Consider the following 21,623-nt stretch of genomic DNA (forward strand, 5'->3'; position numbering starts at 1 on the left):
TAAATAAAACTGGGACGGTAAATATTTAAAAACTGATTTATATTTGAGCATACTGTTTTATATTATGAAAATATTAAATATTAACAATCGTGAGATAAGAGACTCGTAGTCAAATAATTTTATTTAACAGAGCACTGGTTTCAAAAGCATCGATTCAACGTTATTTTTGTAATAGAGATTTGATAGAGAATTTCAGTTTTTGAAACTTCCAGAATTTAGGTAACGATTACGAACGAATTAAATGGAAATGGAATTTCGTTAAATTACCAAGGGTGGAAATGAAAAATTAATCGCGATACGGTGTCGATATAAAAAGCGTCCCAGTGATTCGTTACGTGTTTAATTATGATTGAAAATGGTTGAATTAACGATGACTTGCTCGCCCTGGGCGATAATATCGCATCAATCCTTGAATCGAAAGGGGAGAATGTCAGGTACTTATCGGTAGCATCCAGGATAGCTATTGTTACACCGATTATGTCATGTCAACGTTGGATACGCGGATGTAATACGCAGTATTTTAATCAACCCTGACAAGCTATGAGAATCTGATTCTGCTTCGACCATATTCCCTTCTTGTTCCAGTGATTTGCTTCTCGTATAGTTCGCGCTTAAACCCCAAGATTCGCTAATGCATACAAATTAATAATAAAATTGAATCCCTTTTCGATTACAATACAAAAACTATATTCGTAAAAAAATTTAATTATTTTATAATCAATCAGCCATTACAGGGGAATCGTTTCTTTACAAAAACTCGATTTTAGCAGTCTGAAAAATCCGTATGTCTTTTTTGCGAACGCAAAATGATTATATTCGATCCTCCAAATAGAGTAATATGAAACAAGCATCGCCTTAATAACTTCTGATAATAATCGACCATCTCTGTCGAAGATCAAGTTTCCAGTAGTTAAACGAACGTAAAGCCGGGCAAAAGACTTTTCGCTTCTACTTAATTTGCAAGGCATTAACCTTATTATTATGGAGCAATATGGTCGCGAGTTTGCGAGAACGGCGCGTGGTGAGTTGCACGCGAGCAATCTTTACAGCCCTTCTCGGAAATAAAATCTCTTATACGCTCTTTCACAAATGCACGCTCCCCCTCTCCTCTCGTTCTTTTCGTTCTTTTTTAGTTCGCGTACCTGTACAAGGCGTACCGAAATTTTAGGTCGAATCACAGCCCAAATTCCGTATCTTTGGATCGGTGGAGATCCGTTTAAAAAATTGAAGGTGAAATTTTATTACATTCTATTATTAAAAGTTTCAAATAACGACCCGTTATATATCCAATAATTCTTTAACTCGCTACCCCAATAATAACAAAATTTAACTTTGACAAAAGCTGGTGAAAGAAAATGTTTCGCGTAATTTTTTGAGTAGCTCTCCACCGATTCAGAGATACTTGAAAAGGAGATTAAATTAGTCTCGAGGTTAAGAATGGATCAGTTTGTACAATAATAAAATCGAGTGCGAATTTTCATGCTCGAACAACGCGTTATTCGCGAAAGTATAAATTTTAAAAGGAAAATCGCGCATAGCAGTGCCGTGAGGGAAGCTCTCTGGAAAAGTATCGTATTAATATTATTTCGTGATGTACATTTTCATATGGTACCCGCGAAGCGTAGACGTAAGTAATTTAGCTAAAACGGTAAACCGACGCAGTCATAACATTTCATCGAGGAATGAAATGGCCTGAATTCAATACTTTGAAGAGGCCTGCGAGAGATTACTGACAGAGATTAGATTCGTCTGTAAATTCGTGGATTATACCGAACACACAGTGTCATGTGTGTGTTCGTAAGCAGAACTTCGATGGGATCCAATAATTGGACCGTGAAAACATTTTCCGTCGAGTCATCAAATTATCGACGATGCCTGGGACGCACTTTAATTAAATGCGATTAAGTTAAATCTGGCAACGTAAACGTTCGCCGCTTAAAGTCCACTATGATGTCATGGGGATTTATGGGGGATTCGAATAATTCATAATCGACGCGTTGCTGATATTAACCCCATGCTCCCGTTAAAACGACGGGTCAAACAGCGAACCATTCCCTTTCTTTGTTTCTCTAAACGGTTCTGGATCGTACAAAACTTAGAAAAAGATCTTTTACACAGTAACTATAACACCTTTCGCAGCCAATTTTACAGGATATATTTATACACGTTTGAGTAATACTCCAAAATTTTTTGGACCAAAACAAGTTAAAATTGACAGCACTAGATCCTCTCAAACACCGTCAAACATAGTCAAACATAGTCGCTTTTAAAAAAAGGTCGTTCCACGATGTCCCATTTTTTTGCAAACAAACTGTAGCACCTTTTGCAGTCCAATCGACAAAGGTTTGTTCACGCTTATTTGAATAAAATATGAAAATTTTTGGTGAATTTTAATGAAAAGTAATAAAAAGTTTCGCGAAGACATCGTAACACGGGGCAACAAATTGGCAGGATAATACACATCGCGCGGTACAACCGCGTTCGTAGAAAGAATTCAGAATGTTTCATAGTTCCTTCCTTAAGTGCATTCATCCTCCGGTGCGCCTTTAGTGGAGGACAGTACTTCCGGGCCAGGTCGGTTTCCACATCGACAAATAAGGATCGTTGGGGACGTTTATTGTATACTTTACGAACTTCCGGCATTCGTACCGAAATCAAATTGGTATTCTCGAGATACGGGAAACTCTTGCATCCCATCTGCAGCCGTATAAACCAGCGAGTTTCGTCCACGTAAACGCGCCCCCCGTCCTCCTCTGGCCTCGCTGTCGCCTTTCTTCCATCCGGACACAACCGTCTTTGAGGCACGAAAACGTCCATCTGGTGGATACAGCCGAATAGCCACTTGCGAAACTTCATCTTCCTCGTGAAATCATTTCGGATCCCCTTCGTGTCGTCCACTCGCGAAAAATTCTCCGGGTCGAACGCGGGGGTGTAAACTAGGGACATTCGATTCTTGCAAGAACATCCCAAGAATCGTCAATGAAACGATAGTAACAGTACTTTTGAAAATGTTTCAGAAAAAGTAGTACAATATTTCTATTATTTCATCATTTGTTCTAATTTTGAATAATAATAATTATTAAAATTTTATCTATCAAACATATTCCGTTGTTTTTAATGTACTAGAAATTTAGTTTATTAATGAATTATCCGGGATAGCGCGTACGCAGTCCCGACTAGCAAAAATTATACGCCCGAGATATCCACATTAGGGATATTCGCAGAGGTCAGCTCGACCGAAGTGCAATGGAGGAGCCTCACCCTGGAGGAACCACCTTTTTGATCATGGTAACCTCTACGCCAGGTAAGTATACTCACTGCCGCCTTTCATGATACTTCTTATAACTGCACGCTATTTCAAATGCGAGAAAGAAAATTGGTTGGCGCGCTGTATAGTGACCACTTTGGGAACTAATCAGACTGCCCCTGCGTGACCTCTACCCTCCGCGTAGGTTTGCTCCATTGCGGTACAAACGAGTCGTCAGAATTTAATTATACAGTTAATTTTCCTTTCGAATCATTTTTTGAATCTCCATAACAAATCGATTACAAGATATCGAACGAGGAAATATAAACGACTTGAAATTTTGAAATATCTTTTCATTCCAGTTCCATTTAAAAAAATAAAAATTCTGGGGGGGAAAGCAGATTATTCAATTCAAATAAAATAATTTTTCACGAATGCTCTGCTTCATTCATCGATCCTATGTTTCTGAGTTCTAGGTCATTTTGAGGTCACAGTTTACGGGGTCATGGAACTAGTCTTGACGTCAGTTATAATATAATGGAATCAATGATGCGGAGCGCCATTTGAAACATTCAATCCTAATTTTGTAAAAACCTTTAACGTTGCTATTTACGACTAATTAAAAACTAATTTTTTATTAAAACGTCTCTGTACAAAATTGTCGATAAACAGATTTGCAACGTCTAAAATATGTGCGCGAAACCGTGTCTCCTGATTTCAATTTATGGCTTACTGTGAACGGTTTGCTCTCACGCATGAGCGAATCAATTCCGGCGCAAGTGGTTAAAAAACAACGAAATAGTTTTGTAGTCGAACACTTGCTTCTAATTTGATGGTGGAAGGGATTAAACAATTCTAAACTGTCGGCGATATTCGTGATTTATCGCGTCACGGTGGTGCTTCGCTTTTTAAACTAAAATCGAGTCTGCTTCGAAAATGTTTTGCAATTGTTATGAATCCGTCCACATACTTTATACGATGTTTCGATGGTCGTAGTTCGAAAACTTCTACTTGACAGTATGGTAGCTGATCACCCATGGAACTCAGGAAAGTAGACCCGTTACTAGTTGAAATTTTCACGTTCCTTGGTTTGATCCCATCGATGTTTGCGTAATTTTTATAGTATTTATAGTATTTACCCAAATATTGGGTACAGGACTCTCCATTATGGGAACTAAAAGAATTCATCGTTGAAATATCTTGTGTCGCGTCGATTCTCTTCATTGATCAAATTCAGAGTCCCATCCCTGTCTTAGGACCGCGGCGCGAACGTTATCGAGGGCTCGTTGTGAACGACGATTAAAAATAAACACGCACGTTCGAAGTAGAAGGTATCAACGTTGCTTTGAGATCCGTTTCACGGATTCCTCCTATTCCTTTGGTCGTCTAATCGAATATCGTTGATTGGATTATGGTGTAGTTTGACGCGTAGACCGTATCGCGAGACCTCGTTTGAAACATGCTAATTAAACATCGTAAACGAAGGAGAGAGTATTTGCTCAGAAGCTCTTCTCTCGCCGGTGGCAGACACTTCGTACCGTTGTTATTCATTACGTAGCTTGGGTAAGGTTAAGCTCCGCGTTAACCACTTCGTCTCATCTTTCGAGCTGTTGATCCGACCTCTTCCGGCGCTACTTTCACCTCAGGCCACCTCCTTCCACAGTGGCACTCAGTGCCATTACTTTTCCCCTAATATCGCGAAATGCGCGCAATCTGGAACACTACTCGAGCAACCAAGAAAACCCTCCGATTCTCTGCATCTCGGTAAAGTAATCAGGGGCCGAGAAGGACTCCTGGATTACCCGTTTTAAAGGTGCAAATATCACGGTTCGCTGGCGACCGTCACGTCGTAAATTCACCCGTAAACCCTATCTTCGAGATTTCTTCTACCGTTGAAGAGACCCAGAATTACGACGTCCAAACAGCGCTCTTCATTTTTTCCCTTCAATTTTCGCCTCGGCTCCACAGGTCTGGCCCCCGAAACAATATATTCTCACGCCTCGTCTTAAATAGGTCAACATACCGTCGCCGCCATTTTCTCACGCACCAACCATAGTTTCGTAAATCTCGAAAATCTGAGAAGCTCGTAAAAATGTTTAAACCGCATTATTGTTCAGCTCGAATCTCCCATTACAAACAGAAGATTATTTATTCCAAGAATTCTATTAATTTTCGCAAAAGCAGGAAATGTTTCTAAAGTTTAATATTAAATTTAATCCAAGAGACTTATAAGAATTGTGTGACGTAGAAAGGAAAAACAATTTTCTTGTTTCGAACTAAATTAAATCTCGCAAGTATTTATTTTCTTTTCGCTTTTGTCAATTTTTCTCTACTTTCAAACGAATTTCAGCCCTGCTCGTGGTCGAGCATGAAGGGCAATCTGGAATTCTCAGTTCGTAACCGTCGTACGATAGGTATAGTGATCCGGGCGAGTGACATTCAAATCAGTACGTAATGTACGAAGCGTGTAAACAGTTGGAAGTATGCTTTGCAGCATGTTGCAACGAATCGTGGAGTTTCGCGTGGGATTGGGGAATTGTCTTCCCCGGATAGCGTGTCTCGGTCGAAGTGATCTATTGGCCTCGGAACTCGATGTTCGATTCGAGTGTCGAACTTTTCGCGTTCTACCTGCACTACGTTACGAAGACATTTACAGACTCTTTCGTTGCCAGTCCTTTTTTCAGTTTTCCTTATTTTCTCCGCTCCCTTACTTTCGCATGGTTTGTAGCGGATAACAAGATAGCAACGAACCGTAATAGAAAATATCTTCCAGTGTAGAAAATTGTCCAGAACTCATCATGGGAAACACAAGGAAATGCCTGAGAGAGCGACCATAGGACAAACAAAGAAACGAAGGGAACTTGGAAGGCAAGAAGGACGGACGGACAAAAGAATTTTCCTTGTTATCCGCCCTGCCCGTCGCCTTAACGTATACATCTACCGGGTGAACGAAATAGCACCCTACCTCTCGACACATCCTTCTAACACGATAACCTTTCGACTCAGTTTTTAATTTTACTTGCAAATTTACTTACAAAATAACTTCTAATTTTTTTTGTCAAGATCGAGCTAAAATATTTCTAAAAAAAAATGTTCGAAAGGCTTCGAAGGGATCTATATTTGAAAAAACGATATTTTCTTCGTTTCCTTAGATTTTCCGTTGAGAATCCCTGGAAGGGATCCTTTCGTGTGCCCAGCGATACGCGAACGTTCGTTAAATTAATCATCGGCCGGGGAAAAAACAGTTAGAAAGTTGTAGATAGCCGTCGGTTAATAAAATCGGTTTTTTTTTATCGTTTCATCGGTTCAGTGCGGGTGATTATGTGCCTGCATGATACGCGGTAATCGCGATGAACTGCGGCATCTGCTGTTCCAACACCGCGGGCACAGAGACACGAGGCGATTCGCAAACGCCACGTTCGACCGGCCACGGTTACGTTTTAATCATTTATTTGGCCAGCCGGTATGCAAGCAGCCGTAGCTTTTGTGCGGTGAAAATAAACGGGCACGATTTATTTATAAATCCAATTCGTTTTACGACACGCGAGAAAGGAGCTTTCTCTCTGTGGCCGTAGGTTTCAATATTTTTCGACGAGCAAACGCGCCGATTGGATCCTCTCCGGACAAAGTAGTAACGTCGAGGATTCATCGGGCAACGTTTAACACCGACGAGCCACTGTTCTGATAAACCTTTATATACGTTTATTTGCGCTTACGTTCCCGGAAGAGGTATGCACCGACGAATACGGCACTACGAAAGAGTGCAAACAATGTTATAATGAGATTTCGAGCATAATAAAATCTCTCGTGGGTCCGAACGCGTCGATCGGGGTCAAAGGTAACAGGTGGCCGGTGCAAAATGTTCAATATTTTTACGCCTATCGTACATTTATCGTACCATGGGATGAAAAACGTTCGAATTAGGCGTTCTTTAATTCTCGAAACACGATATCTTCAAATTAATTTTCAGAGTTGCTTGAAAAATAATCCGTTTCGAAATAAATCCGTTTTGTGAATTATTTCATCTGTTACTCCGCGAAACAAATTGTTTGTTTATAATAATTTCCCTCTGTAATAGAGTTTCACCGAAAGCAAAAACGTATATTTCCTGACAATATTACGTATTGATATTAAAATGTTAATTTTTTTTATTCAACGTAGTAAATTACTTTCTACGTCGCATAAAATGAAAATAAGACATGGCAAACAAAGGATGCGGATTACTGTCATAATGTTCTACTATTAACGTGATTCTGACGGCGAAACGAACGCAAAGCGGTAGAATATACGTTTGAAGTTAAGAACGTTTCCGGTGAAACGTAAAAATTTTACGATGAAAACGCCGCGCGCAAAAGAAGAAGCAACACTGCCGAATACATTCCGGGATGAAATATTTTTCGCGAATCATTTTGCGATGCAGCGATTTAATAAAACAAACGAGGGTACGAGATACCTACGAAAGCACCGCGAGTATCGTTCGTTTCTGTGTTGTGTATTTTCTTGAAATCGCGTTATTAAATTTTTGTTTCGATTTGAATATTTTGACAGAGCCGGAACAGGTAAAACACTCTTAGCGTCACGTAACGAATTTAAGTTTATGAATATTCAAGCTAGATATGAAATTACGAGTGCCGGGACAACAAAGTTCTAATTAAAACCTGGGAAACTTTTGTTCGACGGGACACGGTCGGACTAAAAATTCTCCACAAATTTTTCAACGATTATTCGACGATTTCTAAATACACTACGAGCGTATTACGTTCGAATAAAATATTATTGAAACGGATTACGATATTTTATTTCAATGGATTCGCTGAATTCGTTGATACGCGAAATATTCGCGAATTACGTGGGCGCATTTGTCGCTTCTGTAATTTTCTTGTGGGAACAGCCAGTTGTAACTTGCATATTTTATCTGTGATAAAATGCTCTGTCCTTATATTCTCTGCCAATATGGTTCGGGATCTGTCGAGACGAATTTCTTCTTTCAAGCAAAAATTGCAAGCGGTTTCTAGCAGAGTGCATTTAACAGTAAGAAACGAAATAGATTTGAAAGTATCAAATATTCCATTTAAAATCAATTATAATCATATTCCAGACTTTGATATCATTTTTTATGCATTCTAATGTTACTGTTCAAATAAAGAGTAAAAAATACTGGGAACATTATTCTAAAGTAAACAAAGATAGCAGAAATTCGTTGAAACGTAATTTTACGGTACTTTCATTGTATTACATTTTACCATAATTCAGCTTGAAATGCAAATTCTTCTCACAACATGACACTGTTTATATAAACACGGTATTTTTTAATTAACAGAAGGAGGATTTCGAGCCCCTGAAAGTGCCGCCAAGAATTTCCAAAGTGAATTTTTCTGTAACTGAGTACTTCCGTTTATTTAAAATCTACCAAGCGCAGTAATTGGAAATTGAGAAATAAATTCTTCGTTTGATTAAAGAACGAGGTAACAATTAAGAGGTGCATACAGTTTCCTTAATTATAAGCAGAATAAATCGTGTTCGTTTAAAGACTTTATCGATCGGAATTTAAACTCGCTTGTAAAAGTAACAGTAGTCTTGAAAGCACGAACCTCTGCTAACTATGCCACGAACCTATTTGCAAAAGGTGCCTATATCACTAAAGATATCGAATCCTTTAAAACATTAACGTTAAATAACTCCTGAACAATTAACCGTCCGACCATAAAATTGCATATCGACAGCTTTGGGTGCAAAAACTCGTTAAAAAGCGAATGTTACACTTGGGGCTCGCTCCTTGCGAGACAGTCACGCGAGAATGGTATACGAAACACGCCATTATCGAGCATAACAGTATGAATCTTGTTTTTAAACAATTACTTTCACAGTTACTTACAAAAAAAAACTGAAACTTCAACTCTGCTTAATAATATTACAATTAATTGTAACAAATCTGAATTGGTGTGAACCGGTTTGAATTAGTTTCAGTTTGTTTGTTCCTGTTTGAGACAAGTAAAACGATGTTATGCCAATCTACGTGACTTTTCCTCAATCTTCCAAGGCAACGATCACTCTGATAGTTATAAATAATGTTATAAATAATGGGGATAATCGGTGGACTTTCTTCCGAAAGAGATTGGACTTTATTCAAAGGACGAGCTCGATTTAAGAGTTAATTTGATAAAAAAAAACTCTTAAGTATGTTTTCCGAGAGGAATGGTTATCGATTGAAAAGAATAACGAACCCTTTTCGTAGGTGACACGTTCAGGTACAGCGCCAAGCTTTCGGATGGTCATTCGATTTACGCATCGAAATTAAGCCACGCTCGGGTTGCGGTGATCGTCCGGCGAACAGCTCTTTTTTAACTCTAGTTTCAATTCTACCCAGCCCAGGACGAATCGTCGCGTCCGTGTGCACGGTAGGAAGGATTTTCCACGGAGCTGGCGCGAGTTAATGTTGGAAACGAACGGGAGTACGGGACAGGATAAACGAGACAGATTCAGATTGATGCAGGATGCAAGAACTTGCTTTCGACTGAACAGGCTCCTGGTAGACAAAGGGGTAATGGGCGAAGAAAAATTCACTTGTTAACGATCCTAAATTATCCCGAAATGCACAGTTTGCGGATAGGGGATAGACAGACAGTTATTGGCCATCTGAAAGCGATTAGCCTCCCCCTTTTATCAAAATAACAGATCGTTAAGAAGTAACTTTGTTCTCTGTGATAATATTAAACGATAAATAATATGTCAATTACGAGTAACGTTATTTTAAGATTGAGGTAAACAGAAACATGGATGGTCTACGATTAATAGTTTTATATTTTAGAATAGTGAATACAAGTGTGAACAATAAAAAGAGGGAGTAATGGAATTAAATAGAATTTCGCGGAGGATTTGCAAATTTCAAACTCGCCTCAGCGGCTGAACGACGCAAGCTTTCTAGCAGATTTAATTAGGTTAAGGTTATATTCTTTTTCTGCCAGCTACGAGTTTTTCTACGGATTTAAAGAGCTCCAAAATGCCCTGGGTGCGTCAATATTGTCATTTCGTTATTGGATGCATCGTTAACGATCGCGATTAACAACTGCGAACTTTACTCGTAAAAGCGTTACCGTAGAAATTAACCGCGACGAAATAATATTGAAGAAAGGACGACAGAGGAATTGTGATTATTAACTATTGAGATTTCATTGTATTATGTCTGCGTAAAACGCGACTTAAATAAACGTGCATCAGGTTATAATGAAATTTGATTAAACGGGTGGAAATTGGAGTCTTTCTACCGTATAAGATCGCTTAAATCGATACTTCCACAGCGTATAGGGTTTGTATATAAATCCATTACTGTCAGGAAAAAGCCTGAATCGATGGAACTCCCGGCATCGTATATCTCGCATACCTTTTCATTCCGAGTTAAATTCATTTTAATCCACGCCAAAAACGATTTCACGAATATAAAGAATTCTAAAACGAAATCGATGAATGGTCACCGTGGAAATGGATGATGGAACTGGATCCGGGTTGGATCGAAATTCTTGCAGTTAGCCGTATATTTCGATACGAATTGTTTGTCGTTTAATATAGCTAGACAAACTTTCTTCGATTCTCTGAACAAATTCCAGAGGCAATGTATTTCGTTGCTTTACGAGGATTACGCATTTTATTTCATTAACCGTTCGTTTAATCGTTCATTTCTTTTGAGTGCATTATGCATTATGTATTTTCTGCAAATATGCTTGCACTGAAAATACAACAACCTTTAGTAATAATATTGAAACAAGTAATTACTAAAGTACTCGACCCCATCGTTTTAGAATTATTAAAAACTCGTCCGGGAAAACGTTTTTGTCTGTCTTTATATAATTGAATCCCAACTCAGAAACGATTCTAATGGTTTGTACTAAAACTAATCCGAACGATGTTTGGATTCATTTTCACCGGGATAATTTCGTGATTAATATTACTCCATAAAAAATATGATGGATACTATACACAAAATTTTAATCTACATTAGCCGTCGATGCAGTTATAAGCGATTTCGTTGAAGTTTCTGACTGCGCGTGACCAAATTGGACGACGGATAAAATTCTCGTCGCCATTGAACACCTAAACGAGCTCGGTGGCCCTCGCCGTTTCGTTATCGGCGCAATTAGGGAGGATAACCACCAATTTTCCGCAATTAAAGAGGTTGCAGCTAATTTTTAGTTCTAATCGATGTCGGACAATTTTCTAAATCGAATCTGAACGTTGGATTAACTATCAGCCGCTCTGGAAGACGTTAATCGACTTCATACAAACAGCTTCAAACAACTGCCAATACTGACATTATATTTATACAGTAGAGATCATGAATATCTACAAAAAATATTAGAGAACATTTCTGTAAAGCGTCAAACAAATTTATTAAAAATCAAAAACGAATTTTTTAAAAAACCCAACAGAGAATGACTAAATTTTTCGGCAAAAAAAAAAAAAAATTTCAAATCGTCCTGGAAAAATTATTTTCAATTGCGAGGGTCAATTACAATCATTTTTGGTGAATAGACATACCCCCGAAATCCTACCCACTTTCGAGAAAAAAATTCCTTACCGAAAATCTAATGTCTGACCATACATTGATATGTTTCCCTGGAATTTCATTCTTATGTTTAAAACATAACTCCTGAACGAATTGGGGGATTTCAGTGTTTCAAAATGTAAACAACGCGTATGTTACTGTACGTTGGTCCTATTAGTTATTTATTATTTCGAATAAAAGAAGCTTGTCCGTCTCTATCCATCGACCTTCGTCGGTTCGATGGCTGCATCCAGCTAAACGATACAACGAGTTGGGGCGGGTGTCAGCTAATTTAGAATACGGAGTACGTCACAGTGGAAACTGTGAGGTCAAAGAGTAAGCGTGCAAACCGAAACGAGCGTATGGACATCTCAATAGGGCGAGGAAAACGAACGCTGAGGAGTAAGCGGCGATAGCGTACAAGTGGAAGGGCATCGATAGACTGACCGGGTGGCTTTGACCCGCCAATTCAGCATCACCCATACGGGCACTCAACCGCAAATCGAGTTCCGGCCATAGGGCAGAATAAAATCGACCTCCCCTCCCCCTCTCAACCCTTCTTCCACCATCGCCCCCCTTCTCGTCCCCACTAAACCATACTACCTTCGGGCCGATTCAGATGTAGGCGAACCCGGTAAGACATTACTCGCGAGGGACGCGTTTATTCGACGCTCCGGGAGGGAAAGGAACCCGACGAATAGGAGAGAAAGTTAGGTTGGCTTTAATGGCCACGACCGAATGGAAAGGTCTGATCCTGGGGATATCCAGTTGCTGATATATATGCCTGCGGTTTCGCTTCTGGAAAATTACACGCGATCCAATACGCCCGCGAATATTGTTTCCTTTCTATGATATAAAATTAGCAGACTAGCGACGCAGGATATCTCCCTTTACTAGCTATTTTATAGCAACGAAAATTTGCCTAGGTAGTCCGGATAGTGGACGTTCTCTACTATATTTTTATGAAAAGCGAGAGAGCAAGAGGAAAGGAATGGAGAACCTTTCGTTCTGGATCGAGCACTTGCGAGAGAGCTTATGAGTGTGGTCCTCTGAGAATTTTCAAGAGGTTACGAGTACGAGTACTAAAACAAATTTCAATTCATAGTTTATAATTGACTAAATTCAAAGTTTTAGTCTCGTGAAAAATTTCGAGGTTTTAGTCAACCTATCGCATTACATTAGTCAAGTTCGACGTGAACTGCTAAGAAATAACAGTTTCGAGTTTCTTAACTTCAAGGGTGGAATCTGACGCGAAATTGGCGACCGAAACTCGTCGCAAAGAGTGTTTACGACGAGTTAGGCTCATTGTAGAGGGTAAGAGGGTAAAGATAACACGCGTGCGATGGGTTTTCACGGTGTAAGTGTGGGTTCCAAGGAGTCGTATGGATCGCCACGCGTGTCGTTCGTCTCTTTGCACACGCAAATGCACAGCTGTCCAGAGGTATGCATTTCGCCCGAACGAATAGCACGTACGATATAGCGAAATTTATGGATGAACAGATATACTTACACACCGCCGACGGTGTTGAGTGCAACTTGGGGACGTTATTGTTGCTTTAAGTGTTACGACAACCGGCGAAACTTGTCTTGTAAGCGGAACGCGAATGAGGGAGGAACGGATTTATCGCTACGAAACAGAGAAACGCGACCGTATATACACGCAAACGGCTATTTCCGGGTTACGGAATAAAGTATCGATTGATTTTCATGTTTGCTATTAGTTCCATTCCATAGATTACTCTCTACAGGGCGTGTCGCCATAAGCGATCCAGCCGGAAACCTAAATGACTCTGTGCTACGTATAAATAGAAAATACGGAACCGAAGCTTTTCCGGACGAGGTTTCGTTTCTGGAAAATCGATTTTGAGCACTGGCGCAACCGAAGAGTCAGAATTGAATTTCAGACGTTCAGATTCCCCAAATCGATACTCGTTCAATAATTCTCGAACCAATTTCATTATCTTTTTTGAATAATTAATACAATTATTTTCCTGTTCAAGTTGGTTAAGATTTTAATTCAGCCATAAATATTAAAAGAATCCTCATATTTACAGTTCGAAAAACCTTTTAAGTCGAACGTCAGGTTGAATGATTTTTATTTATTTCTCAACCGTAATGTTGCAACTACTAAACACGCCAATAACAAATAACAGAACAATACCTAATATTTACGACTCGACGTATCCGATCGTTTGCCCTTATAAATCATGATTTATTTGCATAGAATATCCGCGTACCGTGATGCGTACGTTTTGTCAGAAGTAATTTGAATTTACAACAGTTACAGTTCGTGCAATTAGAGACGTTGAATTTCATATTTTCGTTAGTGACGACAACGAACACGTAACCTTAAACACGATGATAGGGTTCACTCTCGTAAAGGAGAATTTACGAGCCCTTAAAATTAAGATTGTGAAACTAATAAATCTGAATCCTCTGTAGGTGAAATTATGGCCAAGGAGACAAAAGAATTTCTCATAATACGAAACTTACTCGCGTGGGTGGGAACCTCGAAGATATTATAGAACCGACTTAAGCATTGATAAATGTATTCCTGGAGCAATGAAATTTTCTACGGCGCTTCTGTGATTTTAATTTAAAAAAAAGAAATTCAGAGCGGAACTCTCTATTTTTTCGAATATACGTAAACCCGGAATTTTTAAAGGATGTACCAATCCGAGTGGTACAAAGATTTGAAGAGGTTTCCGCATTTATTCTCCGACCGAAATTCCAATTTCTTTTGTCGCGGATATCAAAGAGGCGGTAATTTTCCGTTTCATGAACATATAAAGAAGAGTCACAATAAATACATATGACAGAATAATTTGGAACCTGCAGGGTTTATCTAGGTTATGTTAATAACAGCATATAGCGGCACCTCGGCTTTTCATCGTAACTGTATATTTATGTCTACATCTACATAACAGATTTTATGTAATCCATTAATTCATATCGCGCTCAACGTATAATAATAACGTACTATTATTTTATTACGGTAATTCAAATAATATTAGAAATTTATATAGAACGACATAGTATTTTCTGTGTTATAAAGCATTTGAAGTGTTTATTTTTTCAAGTACACGGACCGTGTAGCAATTCATTTAATCAAACGAACTTTATCGTATTTTTATGAAAATAATATTTTAAAACAAATTCGTAGCTCGTTGGATTCTTTTATAAAAATATATATATATTAAAATAGTTTCTCAGCTAATAAAGAAGAACTTTTATCCGTAATAAAACTAAACGATCAAATAATTTATATTCGAACGTAAACGTTGAGAGATTCAAAATTACTCGAGGAATTAATATAAAATAAGTGAAACTCCAAACGTAATGGTGAACGAGTCGTGTGTAAAGATTTTATTTGTTCTTTCTTCTCTCTAGTGCCGCCGGACATTTTGGATTACCAAACGAGCACAGACATGGTGGTGAACGAAGGAAGCAATGTGACTTTACGTTGCACTGCGACAGGATCACCGGCACCTAACATAACATGGCGACGAGAAGATAACCAATCCATACTCTTGGGGGATGGAACGGAAGGTCAGTCTTAATCCATGTAATAATTTGTATAAGTTGAAATTAAATATAAATTAAGACGTTGAGTAAATTCGAGCTCTTTAAAAAGACTGTTTCTACTCTTTCGTATTGATAGACTGATTTATAAAGTTTTATTGTTAAAGTATAATTAAATTTGGCTATTCTACAAACTTTAAGAATATTTCACTGCCTTCCAACCGAGCTTTTCAAGCTAGTTTATATTAATAAAAGGATATAAACATCGTGGGGAATTTTTAATAAGGCCCAGATGGAATATTATCACATAAAGAAATCCCAAAACACATAATCAATCGACTGGACGATGTTCAAATAATAGGATAAATGTAAACACGTTTATAGATTCTTACATGTACTATTATAAAATAAATTTGACAGGTATTACTTAAGTATATTAGCCAGGAAATACCATTATCGATTCCGTACATTAATATTTCGCAAATCGTGTTTCGCCATAAATCGAAATTAATAATTAAAAAAGTAAAATGAAATAAATTTTATATACACTGGCATAGGCGACATAAATTAAACCGTTTAAACAATGTTCTAAATATAGTGACGTTTATCTTTTCCTATTAAAAGTCACAACGTGTATCGATTTGGTAAATAATCTTTTAAACACGGGATACAGTTTTAATTTATAATTGATTTACCGACTAAATCGATTATAAGTTAAATATGACTCTGAAATGGCTGAAAATTCATCGGGTACGCGACAAAGTATGACTTGGCCCCAGCGCAAGTAGAAATAGCAAATATTGGTCGGACGCGTCGGCTCAATCGTTTGGATATTCCACTTGTTCCAGACAAATTTTCGAATTTAATTATCTCGAAGACGAGGCATCGTGCGAACAAATTTCATTCTACACTTTCGACTCATTTTTTCACGTAAAATCACCCCCCCCCCCCCTCCCCCCATGGTCGTACCATGATCACGGGGAACCCTGTGCAAACTATTTCCATCCCTCGGTTTTAGAAACTTTAAATCAGACAAACAATTTTTGTAAATCGTTAATGATAATAATCGTTAAAGATAAATCTGGAGTTCACAATTTCATTTACGATCGTTGTATCAACTGCATTAATCGTGTGTGCTTGTCTGCGAACAAATGCTGTGCTGATGTTGTCTTCTGTGAGTAATAGTATTCTTTCAAACGTCCAGCATTTTCTACTTCACGTCGCTGAACTTTCCGTTGTACCTAATTCCCATTTATTTTTCTCATTTCGTTTATTTACTTTTACCTTTTCTCTCGCGGTACATTCGCACATATAAAACGTCGATTCGTAAAATAAACAAAGCGATAAACAATGATACACAAAACTTCAAACGCGATGCTCTCGAACCCACATTTTTCCAAATATTTTCCACTATATCTCAAGTTCCAGTCGATCGATCGGCGTCAAATTTAAAGGAAATCTTCAGCTTGCGTGGCTTTATCGCCCCGTACTAAAGTTTACAAAATCCCCATGTATTTTACAATACTTTTTTACGGGCAAAAGATAAAACAAACAAAAATCGATACGCCAGCGTTAAAGCGCTGTCAGAATGTTACTTTTCAATATTGTGCCACGATTTTCGTATCGACTACGTTCACACAGGGCAAAATGGTTTTTAGTTTGTTCGGTTTCGAACAACAGAACCGTTAAAACTGTGGCAAATGTAAATACATTTTTAACAAAAGGGCCTCCCATCGAAACAGCTCTGTCATTAACAATTTAAAATATTTCTATATACAAAATGCATCATGTATTATACTTCTTAAATAAAGAATTATATCAGTATCGTGAATTATTCCGCCGACCAGAGAGCAAATGAGTTTCTCCGGACGACCATGGCAACATACAGCGCGGTGAGAAACTTATTTTTGAGCCCCTGATGAACGTATTATATTTGGAGGTTTCCATTCCGTGGTCGATTGCGAATTCTGGCAAGCGTTCGCCAACTTTAGACGATACGTTTGTTATTTAGTGGGGTCGCGGTGCAATAAATAGATTTAAAATTCCCAAGTATCCGCGTTAAACTGCAGGATGCATACTCTCTGTAGATTCGCGGTGCAGTAACCCGGTCTCGTAGTCCCCGAGGAGGGCAAACACGCCGCGTTCGAGCAAGGCCAATAGGTTAGAGGGCTGTGATACGTTTACATAGTCGGGAAGATTTCCTATATTTGCATTGAAATTGGCAAACACCAAAAGGGTGCTACGCGTATCGAGTTTCGCATGCATGCCCCTAGCGTCCGTCTACGATGAAACAATACACGAAATTCGGGTCTCTGTTTATTTAAACGCGTATACCTTACCAGCAATACGAATCGATTCTTCGCGGGCTATCATTCGTCAAGCCATTAAGCCAACTTCGACTGTACTTCCATATTTCGTTGCGGAATAAAACTTGTTTAGGCAAGGTTTTCGACTGGTTAAAGCGTCTGAAAAATTCAGGTACCTCTGGGGCTCTAGAAGGTATCGCGTTAGTAGTTACAATTTAAAGTATTACATATTTGTCACAGTTACGAATCTCCTTTTCCAGTGAATTCCTTTTCAACAACTTGAAAGAAAAGATTAGATGAGAATAATTACAGAATATAATCTTCTAGAGAATTTTATTGTCGAGCCTCGTGTATAAAAAGTGTCGACAGTGAACGGTTTCAATTAGAAATTAGTCAAATACAAATTTTCGTTCTTTCCTATTTGGCATCGTCCAGTTTGTTAGTTGGAAGCAAATATTCCGCTAGATTTAATCGCGGTTAACGGGCGAATGTAAACTACCTAGACTTCTAGATAAGTAAACTAAATTTGGCGCCACGTACGGGAAGGAAACACCAAAACTGTGTTACTCGAGTTGTCTGTTACCTGTAAATTTCTGTTTGGTCTCTGACCGCGAAAACAAAAAATCTTGCGTGTCTGTATTGTTTGAAAATATGTATGTAGACTAAATAACGCGAGCAAAGTTATTCTGGGTACGGTTAAAATTGGAAAGGGGGCGATTCGTCTGGAATTATTTTCTCTTTTAATTTAATAGCGTCGACATTCAGGCATCAAAAATAACAGTTTAATTTCTACGAAGAAAAATCATCGACAAAAAATTCGTTGCTTAAGTCGAGGATAATATCGACTTCTAAACTTTTTGGTTACATGCTAATTATTATCACAGACACAGGTTGAAAGTCACTCGTCGGTCGAAAGCTAACATTGAATCTCGAAACCTGATCGAAGACGTGCACCGAAGGGGCCACAGGTTGAGGGTCATTAACATTCCACGCACCACTCGCATATCGGGACTTCCTCACATAATACCTCGAGTACCGTGGTATATTTATCCTTAGATAGTGTACAGTTTGAAGGATTAAAGTTGCAACGTTTGGTACAAGTTCTATGTAGGCGACTCTTACACAGGGAAAAGCTAAATCTCTGAAACTTTCGTTTAAAATGTTTCGATAAAATGTATAAAAAAATGTAAACATACTTGCTGGTATTTTGCAACCAGAGATGAAAGTAACACGCCATAGCACGAAATAATAACAATATACTGAACTCTGAAAGTTCAAATTAATTAATAGAAAAGGTACTTTGAAAAGTGAATGTAAGGAATGGAATATTCTGACAAATTGTATTTTTAATTGAAGACTGTTGCGTTGTTTCAAATTCAATTCCTGTGATGAGTGATCTCTGATTGAAATTATGAAGAGGGAGTCCTTAGAAATCGAATTACAATTTGAGGTACATTTCTAAACTCGGATGTGTTTTTGATTACTTTTCAAAACAAATTATAGTAGGAAATTGCGACGCAGTTTGCATCGTATTCGAGACAGCAGTGCCAGGAAATATACTGACGCTGAAAAAGTTGTCCGTGCCCGTTTCAAAAACTTCACGCTCGTATACCAAACTGTCTAAAAGTGTAACTTCGCTGAAACTTTTGGAAAAAAATGTAAAAAAAAAATATATATATATTCGGGATGCTTCAACAAGCGGTATCAAGCATCGTCAAACGTTATATTCGTTCAAATAAAGAAATATTCATCGTATACTAGAAGTTTATAAATATTTATAAATATCGTCAATATGTATTTTTTTTTATTTCTTCTGCGTTCATACACTTTTCACTCGAAATTAATAGAAATTAATAACCGAGGATGTCCACGTGAGTTTTATAAAAATACAGAGGAATACTGTGGCTGCAATAAATTAATTGCTGAAGTTCAGAAAACTGCGCAAAAATGAAATTGACCGTTTCAGGAATATAAAACATTTGTTTGTTAATACAATATAATATTTAATATAAGCTGGAATTCTAATCAGTGTCAAAATTTGTGTTACAGTTACGAACATTGAGGGGCCAAATTTTAATATCACAAAAGTGAACCGATCGCACATGGGATCGTATTTGTGTATCGCGTCCAATGGTGTACCGCCTTCTGTCAGCAAAAGGATTATGCTGATTGTTCATTGTAAGTTTTAGAACAGTATCATTTACATGTTGAATCGATCGGGAACGTCGGCAAAAATGAAGTAATTTTCTATCATAAAATATTGTCCATCTCACATAGTTTCAATTGTTATATACATTTATATGCAGAGTAATGCATATTGCACTTCACAAGTTGTCACACAAAGAATAATTTGTATTATCGTATTCGACATTTTCCTTTTGACCATTTTTAGTTATCTCTAAAGTCTTGGTTAATCGACGAATAACTTTTGTCAAAAATATAGAACCTAAGTAAGTACAAAAATAGTAAACTTTGATTTTCCTTGCTTTTTTCAGTTTCCCCCAATATTTCGGTGCCAAATCAATTAGTGGGTGCTCGGGAAGGGGACCAGTTGACTTTGGAATGTTATTCGGAAGCTTATCCGAAATCCATCAATTACTGGACAAGAGATAAGGATAAAACAATTCAACAAGGTACGTTTTTAACGTATTTAAAATGCGAAACTACAATGGTGGAGTTAATCGAACAGTCTAAACTGAACCACGGTAGATAAATAGTCGAAATAAGGTCATTCGACTATCGTCGAAATAGTTATTCGAACGAATAAAAAGCAAGTAACATCTTCGTTAGGGTTTACCGTGCAAAAGATAATATGCTAATTCGAGGACACACCGGCGAAAAAATCTTTAAGTATAATAAGGTCACGCGTGGACATAGCAAGGAGTCCATGGCGAACGAGTTTCTTAAATTGGATTGGTTTAATTTGAACACCAGTTTTATTTTCAAGCCATTCTTAACATTTTTCAAACCAAATTAATGCGTTTGTCTCGCGTCTTGTGAAAATAGAAAAGGAAATATCATTTGGCAAATAATTACGGGCCCACGATAAGTAATAATTTATCTTCTAAAATAAGTCAAATGTTCTACAAGACAAAAATGTTAACTTTAGACAATTATTAATTACGCGACCTTAAATTCGCCCTTATTTCTACAACCTTACTAAAATCCTATCATATACGAGTGACGTCGAAATGTTGAAGTTTGTCGAACGCAGCACAATATTTGGAAAAATATTCTTGATTCGTTTGTCAAAAACATTCGCGAAAGTATCGAATGTGGTCCATCGCGGACTTTTACTTTTGCGTTCCCGTGAACTCTGCTAACCTACCAGGCTATAATTATGCGTTTTCGTTGCGCACACACACTTCCCGCATAACGTATTCTCCGCGAAGAAAAGTAACCAGTTGTAACGAGCCTTTTGAATAATGAAAGCTTGATGCCGAACGCATAAACACGGCTACCGACGAAGCGCGAGTATAAACGTTCCGCTCTGCTTTATGGTCGGTCTATAAAAGGCAGCTTTAGTACTTTCCATCGATCCATCACCGTTCCTTTCAGATCCTGTATTTTCCATGTTTCGCGATATACATGCTCGAGGTTCGCGTCAAACACATTTCGAAGCACAGACGTTGTTCGATTTCTGCGTCTTCATCCGTCGATACTCTGGGATTAAACGGTTTTATCAGATATCCGGGTGCTCGACGAGCGATACACGTTGCACTTAACCGGGTGAAACGAGGATTAAAAAAGAAACACAAAAATTATTTTACTTAAAAGAAAAGAGCAAATCGACGGGTTCTTCCAACATTTTCATCGAAAGAATTTTACAAAATGGAGTTCCCGGCGACCGAACCGTAAATTCGTAATTCACAAAGTCCTATTACGCTGGTATAGTCTAACATTGCTTTTCTATTTAACTTCTTTGACCGCACGTTGAATCACTGGGACAGCGCATTAATTTAATTAAGGAAGTTATTTATATTATTTTTCGCAAGATAGAATACTTTCA

At 38.0% G+C, this 21,623-nt stretch overlaps 1 protein-coding gene and 1 non-coding gene across 4 annotated transcripts in view; one reads left to right on the forward strand and one right to left on the reverse strand.

Annotated features, from left to right (window-relative positions):
* The window catches only part of LOC143351836 (lachesin), a 200,984-nt gene that overhangs the window by 167,820 nt on the left and 11,541 nt on the right, over positions 1 to 21,623 (forward strand). For all 3 annotated transcript variants that reach the window (XM_076783838.1, XM_076783839.1, XM_076783840.1), the window contains 3 exons: positions 15,177 to 15,335; positions 19,664 to 19,792; positions 20,110 to 20,247. In XM_076783838.1, the coding sequence (XP_076639953.1) occupies positions 15,177 to 15,335; positions 19,664 to 19,792; positions 20,110 to 20,247 (426 nt within the window). The remainder of the gene's footprint in view (positions 1 to 15,176; positions 15,336 to 19,663; positions 19,793 to 20,109; positions 20,248 to 21,623) is intronic.
* Positions 3,151 to 3,312, reverse strand: LOC143352028 (U1 spliceosomal RNA). Its single transcript, XR_013081849.1, has one exon. It is a non-coding gene; the product is annotated as a U1 spliceosomal RNA (small nuclear RNA).

This window comes from Colletes latitarsis, chromosome 2, assembly GCF_051014445.1.
Source record: "Colletes latitarsis isolate SP2378_abdomen chromosome 2, iyColLati1, whole genome shotgun sequence".
Lineage (NCBI taxonomy): Eukaryota > Metazoa > Arthropoda > Insecta > Hymenoptera > Colletidae > Colletes > Colletes latitarsis.